The 11,712-nt window shown below is 67.3% G+C and overlaps 3 protein-coding genes across 3 annotated transcripts; 1 reads left to right on the plus strand and 2 right to left on the minus strand.

Annotated features, from left to right (window-relative positions):
• Positions 1-215: 215 nt before the first annotated feature.
• On the minus strand, positions 216-1,873 carry MTFP1 (mitochondrial fission process 1). The gene is made up of 4 exons (XM_068701256.1): positions 1,717-1,873; positions 988-1,115; positions 658-890; positions 216-467 (listed from the first exon to the last, which is right to left on the minus strand). Exons 1-4 carry the CDS (start codon positions 1,766-1,768, stop codon positions 392-394), a joined length of 489 nt encoding a protein of 162 aa, XP_068557357.1. The 5' UTR covers positions 1,769-1,873; the 3' UTR covers positions 216-391.
• A 663-nt stretch (positions 1,874-2,536) lies between these two features.
• SEC14L2 (SEC14 like lipid binding 2) lies at positions 2,537-6,737 on the minus strand. Its single transcript, XM_068701251.1, has 12 exons — positions 6,580-6,737; positions 5,342-5,417; positions 5,102-5,145; positions 4,933-4,992; positions 4,633-4,821; positions 4,058-4,153; positions 3,833-3,893; positions 3,658-3,741; positions 3,417-3,523; positions 3,196-3,335; positions 2,943-3,112; positions 2,537-2,860 (listed from the first exon to the last, which is right to left on the minus strand). The coding sequence occupies exons 1-12, from the start codon at positions 6,631-6,633 to the stop codon at positions 2,706-2,708; spliced, it is 1,236 nt and encodes a 411-aa protein (XP_068557352.1). The 5' UTR covers positions 6,634-6,737; the 3' UTR covers positions 2,537-2,705.
• A 1,586-nt stretch (positions 6,738-8,323) lies between these two features.
• Positions 8,324-11,685, plus strand: RNF215 (ring finger protein 215). The gene is made up of 10 exons (XM_068701254.1): positions 8,324-8,598; positions 8,759-8,887; positions 8,976-9,047; positions 9,130-9,215; positions 9,593-9,647; positions 9,964-10,068; positions 10,207-10,323; positions 10,407-10,544; positions 10,753-10,855; positions 11,010-11,685. The coding sequence occupies exons 1-10, from the start codon at positions 8,371-8,373 to the stop codon at positions 11,030-11,032; spliced, it is 1,056 nt and encodes a 351-aa protein (XP_068557355.1). The 5' UTR covers positions 8,324-8,370; the 3' UTR covers positions 11,033-11,685.
• The last annotated feature ends 27 nt before the right edge of the window (positions 11,686-11,712 follow it).

The following is an 11,712-nucleotide window of genomic DNA, read 5'->3' on the forward strand; positions in this document are numbered from 1 at the left end:
TCCTGGAGGGCTGGGCCCTATGGGGCTTGGGGGTGTCCTTGGGGCTGAGCTCCGTCATCAAGGGGTGAGCCCTGACCGTGGCTCCCCCACCCTGTGGGGCTGCTCTTCCCATGAGGTGGGGTCTGAGGGGCCACATTTGGTGTGGGAACCCCTCCTGATCCCATCGTGAACCCCATGTGGCCCTTGCGGGTGCCCAAACACCACTCCCAGCAGGCGATGTATGAAATGATTTATTAGGACCAGGCCCGGGGTGGATACCTCCACCCCATAGCCACAACCTGAGTGTGTGGGTTCACAGTGCAGGAGGTGCAGCACCCCAGAGCCAGCAGCAGCGTGCCTCAGTTTCCCTGCCTGGCTCTGCTGGATGTGAGTCCCCAGGTGGGGAGGGGGCTCAGTGCGAGGACGGGGGCTCCCCCTCGGTGCCGTAGAGCTTGCGGAGGCTGGAGTCCATCAGGAAATCCACACTCCTGCAGCAGGATAATAGGGTCACTACGGGGTCCCTAGGGGCATATCTGGCCACAGGGGAGGTCCAGCTGTCCCTGCCACCAGCGGGGCTTTACCCCACTAATCCCCAGCAGCCCCCCAATTCCCCCTGTGCCACCCCCCAGCTCCCCGGGACCCCACAGGAGCCTGTCCCCATTTGTCCCCATGCCTCACCTGTCGATGGGTGTGATGATGACGGGGATGGCGGCCAGCCCCAGGGCGGTGGTGGCCCATTTTCGGACGGGCAGAGGCCAGCGGGTGAAGGAGCCCAGTAGGGCCAGCGAGGCGGCGCACAGGCGGTTGATGGTGAAGCCGGGGATGGCCACCGAGGCCAGGCTCTGCCACACGAAGGTGTCCGCCACCGCCACCCCCACCCGCGTCGCCTTGCCGGGGTCGTGCTCGTGGGCCTGGGGTGGGGGGGAAAGGGAAGGAAAGGAGGAGGTCGGATGGATTTGGGCACAAGGGGATGAGGTTGGGGGGAGCCTGGGGGGGGGATGCACTCACCGCTGCTGCTTTCCTGCCCTTGTCAATGGCATCGGCTGTCACGTAGGCTGTGGCCACCCCGTAGCTGGCCCACACGGCTGCCACCGGGACCAGGGGGCGGAAGGATTCGCCCACCTCATTGGCGTAACCTGGGGGGGGGGGGACACCGGGAGGGGGGTGAAGGGGGCAGCGGGTCCGGTTTGTGTCCCATCCCGTCCCGTTTCGCCTTCCCCACGGGGACCGGACCCTGCCCGGGTCACCTTGCTCCCACCACCGGGACACCGAGGGATGAGGGGGGGGCAGCGGGCAGGGTCCAGCCCTGCTGCTGCTGCCGGGGGGGGCCGGTACCGAGTGCCGGTACCCGGTGTTGGTGCCGGTACCGAGTGCCCGGTGTCATTGCCCAGTCTCGGGGCCGGTGCCCAGTCCCGGTACCGGGACCCGGTACCGAGTGCCCGTGCCCGGTGTCAGTGCCGGTAGCCGGTATTGGTGCCGGTACCGAGTTCCCGGTGTCACTGCCCAGTCTCGGGGCCGGTGCCCGGTCCCGGTATCCGATCCCAGAACCCGGTGCCGGTTCCCGTGCCCGGTGCCGGTACCGGTATCAGTGCCGGAACCGAGTGCCCGTGCCCGGTGTCGGTGCCGGTCGCAGTTCCCGGTGCCGGTACCGAGTGCCCGGTGTCGGTATCGGGTCTCAGAACCCGGTGCCGGTCCCAGTTCCCGGTGCCGGTGCCGTGTCCCGGTGCCGGTGCTCACCCAGGTACCGCACCCACGTGTCCCGGTAGAGGTCGGGCTCCGCCGCCCCCATGGCGCGCCCCCGCCGCCGCACGCTCCAGGCCCCGCCCACTCCCGGGACACGTCACTAGGCCCCGCCCCCTCTGTCCTCAGGCCACGCCCACTCCGCCCGGCTTCAAGATGGCGGCGGGGGAGGCAGGGCCGGGCGGCACGTGACCGCCGGTGGTCACGTGGGGGTGCGGGGCGGGGAGGGAGGGGAATGGGGAGGGGGCAAATAGGGGAAATGGGGTAATGGGGAGGGGGGATAGGGAGATGGGAAATTGGGGGGGCAAATAGGGGAGCTGGGGGAATAGGGGAAGGAGAAGAAATAGGAAAACTGGGGCAATAGGGGAGAGGGGAGGAAATAAGGGAGCTGGGGCAATAGGGGAGGGGGCAAATAGGGGAAGTGGGGCAATGGGGGGGTAATAGGGGATGGGGGAAATAGGGAAATTGGGGGAAATAGGGAAAATGGGGCAAGAGGGGATGGGAGGAAATAGGGGAACTGGGGCAATAGGGGCAACGGGGGATGGGGGGAAATAGGGGAAGTGGGGCAATAAAGGATGGGGGGCAATAGGGGAACTAGGGAATAGGGGCAATAGGGGCTGGTGATGGGGCTGAGAGGGGAAAACAGGGTCTGGGGACACAGCCCAGACCGGTGACGGGGCTGAGGAGGGGAATAGGGGCTGGTGACAGGGCGGGGGGCACAGCCCGGAGCAGTTGTGGGGCTGAGCAGGACCCCCCCCTCTATGGCCAGTGGGGCCTGGCCATGGGTCCGAGGGCCAAAAACCAGCCGAGAGCCCTGTGTGTGTCCATCCCTTTACTGCCCCCACCCCACCAGCCCCTACTCCCCCATACATAAGGCACAGAGGGGCCGGCGGCCCCGCACGCAGCCCCCCCACATCCCTGAGCCGCGGGGTCCCGGCCCCATTCCTTCCTCCGTCCTTCCCGGGGTCGGGGCCGCGCCGCCGGCGTCAAGGGCTGGGGTCGAGGGGTCCCGGGGCCGGCTTCTCGCCGCCGAGCTGCTGGATCTGCTGGGCCGAGGCGGCGTCGGGCAGCAGCACCTCCACCGTGTAGCTCACCCGCTTGGCGTGGATGTAGCTGTAGGTGTTGTCGAAGCGCAGGACGTCTGCGGGATGAGATGGGGGGGGGGTTAGGACACCAGGGATGGGGTCCCTGGGTTTTTGGGGTGGGATTGGGGCCGGACTCACAGATGCCGGGGGTGGAGCAGGTGAGGGAGCCGTCCTCGGGCACCATGTGCGCGTTGTAGCGCTGGGTGGGGAACACCTCGGCCATGTCGCCCGCCCGCTGCCGCTCCCCGACCTTGGTCTTCAGGTACACCCCAAAACCCACGTCGGCCCCCTCCGACTTGAACTGCCACCTGCCAGAGGGACGCCATAGGGTTTGGAGGGGTCTCCGGTTCCATCCATCCTCATCCTCATCCCCCCTGGACACCTCCCTCACCTGAGGACGCAGCCGGGGACGAGGATCTCGTACTCCACCTGGTGGGACGAGCCGCGGTTGACCACCACGGTGTGCTCGTAGGGCTGCGTCAGCTGGTCCCGCACGTAGTACTTCTGGGGCACGTCCCCCCCGTAGTTGATCTGGAAAGGGGATGTTCGGTGACGGGCAGGGGGTGCCACCGTCCTGAGCGCTGCTCCTCAAATTGGGGGAGCTCCTCCTACCTTGCTGGGGCATTTGGGGTCTCCGTCGGGGTCTGTCAGCGTGCCCCCGTACTCCACCGGGATCTCTGCGGGGTCGATGTATTTCTGCAGGACCTCCTTCCAGTCGGCTGAGGGACAGCGGGGTGTTCAGGGGGGGCTGAGACCCACATGAGGACCCCCAGCCCAGCCAAGAGCTGGGGACCCCCCACCACACACTTTGGGGCTGCAGGGACAAGGTGAGGGCTACCCCAACCCTACTCACATCCCAGCACCACGACCTTCTTGCGGGTGTCCTCGCTCAGGAAGTGCTTGACCAGGTTGTAGGCCACCGGGAAGATTTTGGGAGCTGGGGGAAGGGGGGGGGGGAAGAGCAGAGCCGGGCGTCAGGGGGGGCCGCAGGGCATCGCACCCGGCCGCGCACCCGGCGCTGGACTCACCCTTCACGATGAACAGGCGCTTGAGGGACTCGGGGTAATTCTCCTCGAACATGGACAGGAGCTGTGGGATGGGGAGAGCTGCACGCCCGCGTCCTCCAGCCCCAAACGCCCCACGGGGCAGCCCCACCTGCTCGGGCTTTGCAGCGGGGGCACAGGAGGGGACCCCCTGCTCCTCGGACCCGCAGGGACAACCAGAGCCCCCCCGGGGTGGGGGCAGCCCCTCACCTCGCCGTAGGCTTCCACCGCCGGCTTCCAGAGGTGCTTCAAGCCCAAACCCTCGCAGTCGTAAACCATCAGCACCATCTCAACCTTCTTGCCCAGCTGGGACGGGGGACAGAGAGGCCAGGCGGGAGGATGAGCTCAGGGACGGGGTGGGGGGGGAAAGCAGAGGCCGCTGCCAAGTCCCTGCTCCCACCTGTCCCTCATCACTGCCACCCGCCGTCCTGGGGACAAGCCGGTGGCAGAGACGGGGCAGCCCCAGAGCTGGTCCCTGCGTCCCCACCAGGCTGGCCCCGTCCATCCAGAGCCTCCTCGGAAGCATTGGTGCGGGTGCTGGGACAGGGACACACGGACAGAAGACGGATTTAAGGGGCTGACAGGGACACGGGTGCGTGGGGACGGACGGGACACGGACCTGGCGGGTACCCGGGCTTGTGACAGCAGAGAAAGGCTTATGGGGTCGGTGGGGATGCGGGTGGGGGGCACAGAGGGGATGGCGAGGACACGGGCTGGTGGGGCCAGCAGGGATGGACGGGACAGAGGCTGGTGGGGACGGGGGGCACGGCCAGGCGGGCGCCCACCTTCTGGCTCTGCTTCTCACACTCGTGCCGCAGCAGCTCGCAGTCCCGAAATTTGTTCTTGAGCAGGTCCTGCTTGGAGGCGGAGAACAGCAGCCCCTTGGCGTCCAGCGGCCCGATGATCTCGTACCAGATGGGGCTGCCCTCCCGGTCGTAGCCGCACATGCCCCCCGACATGTACTTCCTGATCACCTGCGGGGGGCACCTCACGTTGGGGACAGCCCCCTCGGGCTGGGGACACCCCCTTTGGGATGGGGACACCCCATTTAGGATGGGGACACTCCCCTTGGGCTGCTCACCCACCTCGGGCGCTTCCCAAGCAACGATGTTGTCGGCATCCATGCGCTTGCGGACCTCCACGTGCTGCGAAGGCGAGGCAGGGGTGAGGGCACGCAGGGTCCCCCCACCACCTCCACGGGGGGGACACCCCAACCCCTCGGCAGGGCTCTTCCCAGCGCCGGGGCCCCCTCACCTTGCGGAGCATCGCCTCCGACTTGGGCAGGTCGAAGCAGCGTGCTGCAAGAGAGCGGAGAGGCTCAGCCCCACCGCGGGGCGCAGCGGGGACGTCCCCACCGAACCCGTTGCCCTCGTTGCTCTCTGCCCCAGTGCTGGATTGATAAAAGTCCAGGAGCAGCCCTGCGCGTGCCGGCATCCCCAGCTCGGTGCCACCCCGTGGGATGTCCCAGCCCCTCCGTGCCCTCCCCGGGCTTACCTCGGAGCCATTTCAAGAGGAAATAGTCGTCCTGAGAGGGCAGGGAGGGGAGCACGTCCTTGAGGTTCTCGCGAAACTGCGGGGAGAAAGAAGGGGCACAGTCAGCAGGGCTGGGGACGTGGCCCCGTCCCTCCCTCACCCCCCAGGTTTGAAGTTTGTCCCAAGGGCAGCCGGCAGGACCGGGCATTCTCTGCTCCCCTGCCTGGCAGGGGACCGTCCCCAGGCCAGCTGCCAAGCACAGGGTGTCTCCAAACCGGTCCCATTGCGCAAGGGCACCAGAAACCTGCCCCCTCCCCACCCCCCCAGCACTAAGCATCCCCCCTCTGCCATCAGCGAGGAGATTTTGGGATGGAGCCAGACCCCGGGCACTCATCACACACCACCGCTGGCACCACCGAGGTCGGCAGGGTCCTGGGGGCACCGCGGTGGCCTGGGGGCACACGGTGCCAGTCGCTTGGCCGGGGCACGACACAAATCCCCCTGGCCCGCGCCGTACCAGCCCCGTAACAAGGCTGACCGGATTATCCCCGCCTGCATTTAGGTGTAATTAAACCTCGGATTAACTCCTTCACAGGGAGAAAAACAACGCGGCCGCAGGCGGGAGGGGACAGGTTCCGCAGCTCGTTGCATCAGGGCCGCGCTGCGCGGGCGTCGCGCACCCTCCCGCCCCGAAATCCCGGCCGGGCATCGACGTGGCCGTACCCCACCGGGGTCATCGCCCGTGGGTCGGGCCGGAGTTCGGCTCGGGTTTGACGGCAGGCGATAAGATAAAACCTCCGACGTTGCCCTCTCATCAGATCAAACCCCACGGAGGCCGATAAAGGTGGGACAGAGGCAACGCCGCTCTTGGCACCGACTCCAAAGGTGGAGAGGGGGGTGACGGCCACCACCTCGCCCACCCGTGCCCGGAGAATTGGGGACACCAGGGGCTCCCCGCTTGGCACACGGATCCCTAACAGGATGGGGAGCGCTGGCGGGGCTCCATCCTCCGGGATGGGAGCAGGCAGCCGAAAGCGGACCCTGGGGATGCTCCAAGGCGAGGGCCCGGCTTTGGGCCTCGCAGGGTGCCGGTGGCGATGGGCGATGGGGACCGGTGGTGACCGCTACCGGTGCCGGTGCGCACCCGGTGCCGGTGGGTACCCAAGGGGGTCCCGGTACCCAAGGGGGGTCCCGGTGCCCAAGGGGGTCCCGGTGCCCGTAGCATCCCCCCCTCGCCACCATCCCGGTGCTGGGCTCACCTGGGCCAGCGCCTCCGCCTGCCGTGGGCTCAGGTCCCCGACGCGGCCGCTCATGGTGCCGGCCCGGCACGGCTCGGCTCGGCACCGCCTCTTAAGGGCAGGTTGCGGCTGCTCCGCCCCGTGCCGCCCCCGGTACGGCTCAGCCCGGCTCGGCTCGGCTCGGTCCCGCAGCCCTTGGACTCTGCCCGCCCCCGGTGGCCGCACGGTCAGAGCCCGAGAGCCGGGCAGGGGAGGCGGGGATATAGGGAGAGAGGGTTGGGGATGGAGGGAGGGAGGGAGGGAGGATGGACGGAAGGGATTGGGGTCAGGGCGGAGAAAGGGGTAAAGGTGGGGACGGGGAGAGGAGTTGGGGCAGGGAGATGGGGATGGGGGCAGCGTGGGGTAAGGGGTAGAGGGGGGTGAAGGTGGGAGATGGGGCAGGGGGCGGGTGGGGATGGGATGGAGGAAGAAAGAATTAGGGGCAAGGGTGGTGTGGGGGATAGGATGGGGAGAGAGGTGGGGTGCAGGTGGGAGATGGGGTAAGGGATGGAAACGGGACAGAGGTGGAAAAGGGGACAGAAATGGGGCAGGGGCAGGAGCTGGGCTCAGGGTCAAGGCTCGGGCACAGGGGCAGGAGGACACGGAGAAGGGATCGGGGTCAGGGCACCGGGGAGAGGCGACAGAGATAAGGGACAGGGCAGAGGCACTGGGGGCACAGGGACTGGGGGCAAAAGGGGTGCTTGTGTGTCCCACAGGGCTGCGCACCCAGGGGTGTCCCACGGAGCCCCCCTTGTCCCATGGGCTCAGGGTGGCTGCGATCCCCATGGATCTGCCCCGACCCGCACCCACCACCTCCAGCACGGCCCCGCAGACCTGCCCCAGCTTGTCCCCTGCACCAGCACCGTCCCCAGCATCACGGCCCCGCTGTGATGCAAACCCCGCTCTGATCCTTGTCGCAAATCCCCCAGGCACACGTGGCAGGCACACGTGGCCACGGCGGGGCTGGGGACGGTGACACCGGCAGGGCCACCCGTGGGTGCGCGGGGTGCTACGCCCCTGTTGCACACGCATGTGCCCAGATGGGTGTCCATGATAACAAAGTGGGGGGGCGTGGATAGGGGACCCCGTGTGTGTCACTGGGAGACAAGGGATGGCCCAATGTCCCCATGGGTCCCCTTGCCTTTGGCCCTGTCCCCAACCCCATGCTTGGTGCCAGCCATGGGGCGCTTGGTCATGGTGCCAGGTCACTGTGCAGACATCCCTGTGCCGGTACCTGTCCTGTCCCCATCCCAGTCCCTGTCCCACTGTGGGTACCAGTGCCTCTCCCTGGCCTGGTGTCACCATCCCCATGGGCAGGCAGGGAGCGGGGTGAGAACGGGGCTGATCGGCCAGGACTGGGGGCTGGAGGTCAGCAACATGGAGCCCACTTGGAGGCCATCAACGAGCAGAGTGCTCCGGGGGCAGTGCTGCCTCCGGTTCCGTTGAACAGCTTCGTTAACGGGCTGGGTGATGGGGGAGTGCGGCCTCGATAAATTCGGGGATGACTCAGAATGGATCCGGGACAGAGCTGGGCACTGCAGGGAGGCCACCGAGATGCGGGAGGGACTGGAGCAGCTCTGCTGTGAGGAGAGGCTGAGGGAGCTGGAGAAGAGGAGGCTCAGGAGGAGTCTGTCAGCACCTGCAGGGGGGCTGAAAAGGGGACAAAACCCTGCACAAGTGCTGTAATCCCGGTGTGATGTGACCGAGCCCCCCCGATCCCCTCCCCGCTCTCCTCCGCCCCACAAGAGGCGCTGTGCAGGCCCCGGGGCAGCCATGGCGGCGCTGAGGGCCGCGCTCTTGGCTCCGTTGCTGGCTCTGAGCCGGGCCGGGCCGGGCCCAGCACCCTCAGCCCGCATCGAGGTGGAGCTGGCGGGGCCTGGAGCCGGCAACGGAGCCGGGAACGGAGCCGGGGAGGCCGCGGGGCCCGGCGGCTCCTACACGCTGCGAGGGGCCCTGCTGGGAGGGCCGCGGGAGGAGGCGATCGGAGGGCGGCTGCTGCTGGTGAGAGGGGGCTGGGGGAGCTGGGGGGTTGGTTTTGGGGGGCAGGCAGGGATGTGGAGGCAGCAGGGACTGGGAACACGCTGCCCGCACCCCTCCTGAGCCTTCCCGGGGGTGTCCCGGTGCTCCCGGTGCCGGCCCCTGATGCTGCCATGTCCCCAAGGTGGGAGATGAGGAGCCCGAGCTGGGCGCTGAGGACAGCTGGATCGGCGTGGTGCCGCTGGGCGAGGAGCCAGCTGACGGTCCCCGAGGTGCCAAGGAGGAGTCCTTCACCGCCGCCGTGGTCAGCAAGGTGAGCACACCCAGCTGCGGGGGCTCAAGCTGGGGTCCCCAGCAAGGATTCAGGCAGCGTCAGCCCCCGGTGCCTTTTGTTTTCGCAGATGAAGCGAGCCCTGGTGCTCGGGGCATCGGCACTGCTCATCCTGGCGCTGAACCAGAACGCCATCCGAGAGGTAGGGGAGCTCCAGCAGCCCTGCTGGCGCCCTGGATGCTCTTCTGCATCACTCATGGGTATTGGTTTTGTGTTCGGTGCAGCTGGATGTCTCTCAGCTCCTCGCCAAGCCCATCATCGTGATCCAGTCCTCGGACAACGTCACCAGGCTGCTGGGAGCACTGCTGCGGTGAGAGCTCTCCTGAAGCAGTCGGGTTTGTGCTACGGCTGCTGAAGGGTGGCAGGGCACGGCCAGCACTTGGGGGAAGCACCAGGAGGGATGGGACAGAAGGGGCTGGGGGGGGGTGTCTGGCATGCTCAGCCTGGCACAGGAGCTGGGGCATCTGCTGTGCTTTATCAGATGGGGAAACTGAGGCACAGGGCTGGGCAGAGAACCTTGCCAGCACCTCCCCTGCACGTCCTTCCATCCCCACACACGTGGCTTGGAGGAGGATTCTCTCCTCCCTGAGTGTGGCCCCGTGCCCTGCAGAAAAGGGGCTCCCAGGTACTGGGGTTGGATCCTGCTGCGCCCACAGGGCTGACGCTCTTCTTGCCTCTTGCTCGTAGGGGTCTCAGAGCTACAGCAAAGATCACGTACCAGGCAGTGCTGCTGGAGAACCTGGTACGTAGGTACCTCCTCCTCCTCTTCGTCCTCTGTTTAGGTACAAGGGCAGGGGCACGGCTGTGCCCAGCCAGCATTTGCTGGCCAACGGGGCGACTTAGTGGCCAGCTCCATGAGGGCTGGTGAAGCTGCCGGTGCCTCGGTGTCCCCAGGACCGGCTCTGTGGGAGCAGGGAACCTGGCAGCCACCTGTGCTTCCTCACTCCCTCTCCGCCTGCAGCACCACAGGTGGAAATCACTCAGCGTTGCCGTCCTGCCTCCTGCGCCGTGCTGTGTGCTAGCACGGGCTGGTGGCAACGCGGTGTCCTTCCTCGCAGGGGGTGACGCTCACCCTGTGGTCCACCTGCGGCCTCTCCCGAGGGGGCCTCTACGGGGAGTGGCAGGGTGTCATCTGCACCGGGGAGAACAGCTCGCAGGTCCAGGTGCGTCAGCAGCACCCACGGGTGGCCCCACACTCGCTCCCCACAGCTGTGGGGCAAAACGTCACCGCAGCCAGGCCGGGAGGGAATCGGGGGCCTCCCGCTCGCCCCCCTGAGTGCCTCGTGGTGCTGTTCCTACAGAAGTACCTCCAGCAGCTCTGGAACACCATCCTGCTCATCGCTCTGCTCCTCTGCACGGGGGTGATCGTGCAGGCGCAGCGGCAGTCGCGGCAAGACGTGTCGGAGCGGGATGCCGAGGTGGGAGCTCCCCACTCCCTTCTCCCTGCTTTTTGCACCCGAGCGGTGCGGCCGGGGCCTCACTTTGTGCTCTGCCTCCCCAGCTGGACCTGAAGCAGCACATTCGGCGGCGGCTGTCGGCCCTGAAGATGCGGCGGTACCATCCCGGCAAGGCGCTGCAGAGCCGGGTCTGCGAGATAGATAGCTGCGCCGTGTGCCTGGAGCAGTTCTGCAAGAGCCAGGTCGGGACCGGTGGGGCCGGTGACACAAACGGGTTGGAGCCACCCCTGCTAATGCCTCCCCTTTGCTCTGTTCCCTGGGGCTGAGCCTCCCCTCGCGTGCCAGAGCTGGGGTGTCCCCACCGGGGGGACATCGTCCCCCTTTCTGGGGCAGGGGGAGGTTGCTGTGGCCCTCAGGGCTCACGTCTCCCACCCGCTTCCCTCCCCGCAGTGGCTGCGGGTGCTGCCGTGTGCCCACGAGTTTCACCGGGACTGCGTGGACCCCTGGCTCCTCCTGCAGCAGACCTGCCCCCTCTGCAAGCACAACATCCTGGGTGAGTGCAGCTCCGGGGCTTTGGGGAGCCCCAGGGCTCCCAGCACGTCCTGCTCCCCGGTTCACCCTCCAGGGAGCGTGTTCATATCGGGGCGAGGGCTCTCCTCTGCCCCTGCTTCCCCCCGTGACGCCTTCTCCATCCTTTTCCCTGCCAGGGAACTGCTGTGGAGAGAGCTAGCCAGCCCAGCGGACGTGCCCCGGGGCTGCTCCGGGAAGAACGGGGGGAGAGGGACCGGGGTGGGCGCTGGGCGAGCTGTGCTCGGTGCTGGCACGGGCTCAGCGTGGCCGTGCCCTTTGCAGCACCCTGGCAGCACCTGGCCTTTAGGGGAGTGAAGGATTTGGGGGCTCTCCCTGCTCTGCGTGAGTAGAGGGGTGGGGGCACGGCTGGGCATAGCCCAGATGGGTGCTGCTGGGGGGCTGGGGGAAAGGGCACCGGGGAGGGGACATCGGGGGAGGTCTGCAGGCCCAGCTGCTCCCTCTCCCTGCTCGTAGTCATTTTTCTAAGTCTTTTTTTTTTTTTTTATTTCCCCCTGGCCGTGGCAGGGCACGGCTGGGACGCGTTGGGTGACGGCTCTGCCACAGCCGAGGGACGGGGACGGAGCTGGCAGGGCTGCGGGGGGACCTGCTGCTCGTGGCAGGAGGGTGGGAGGGGGGAAAACACCCTATTTATACTAACTTATTAGAGAGGACGGCGCGAGTGAGCTGCAGAGACTGAACACGGGCTGTGCTGCGGTGTCCGGGGACTCGCCGTGAGCCCCACGTGGCTCCAGCTCCGCCTGGCAGCCGCAGCGCTGCCCAGCTCCGTCGCAATTAAACACAGCTAGGAGAGGCTGCGGGGCTGCCGTGTCTTGTGTTGCT

Source organism: Anas acuta, chromosome 17 (assembly GCF_963932015.1).
Source record: "Anas acuta chromosome 17, bAnaAcu1.1, whole genome shotgun sequence".
Taxonomy (NCBI): domain Eukaryota; kingdom Metazoa; phylum Chordata; class Aves; order Anseriformes; family Anatidae; genus Anas; species Anas acuta.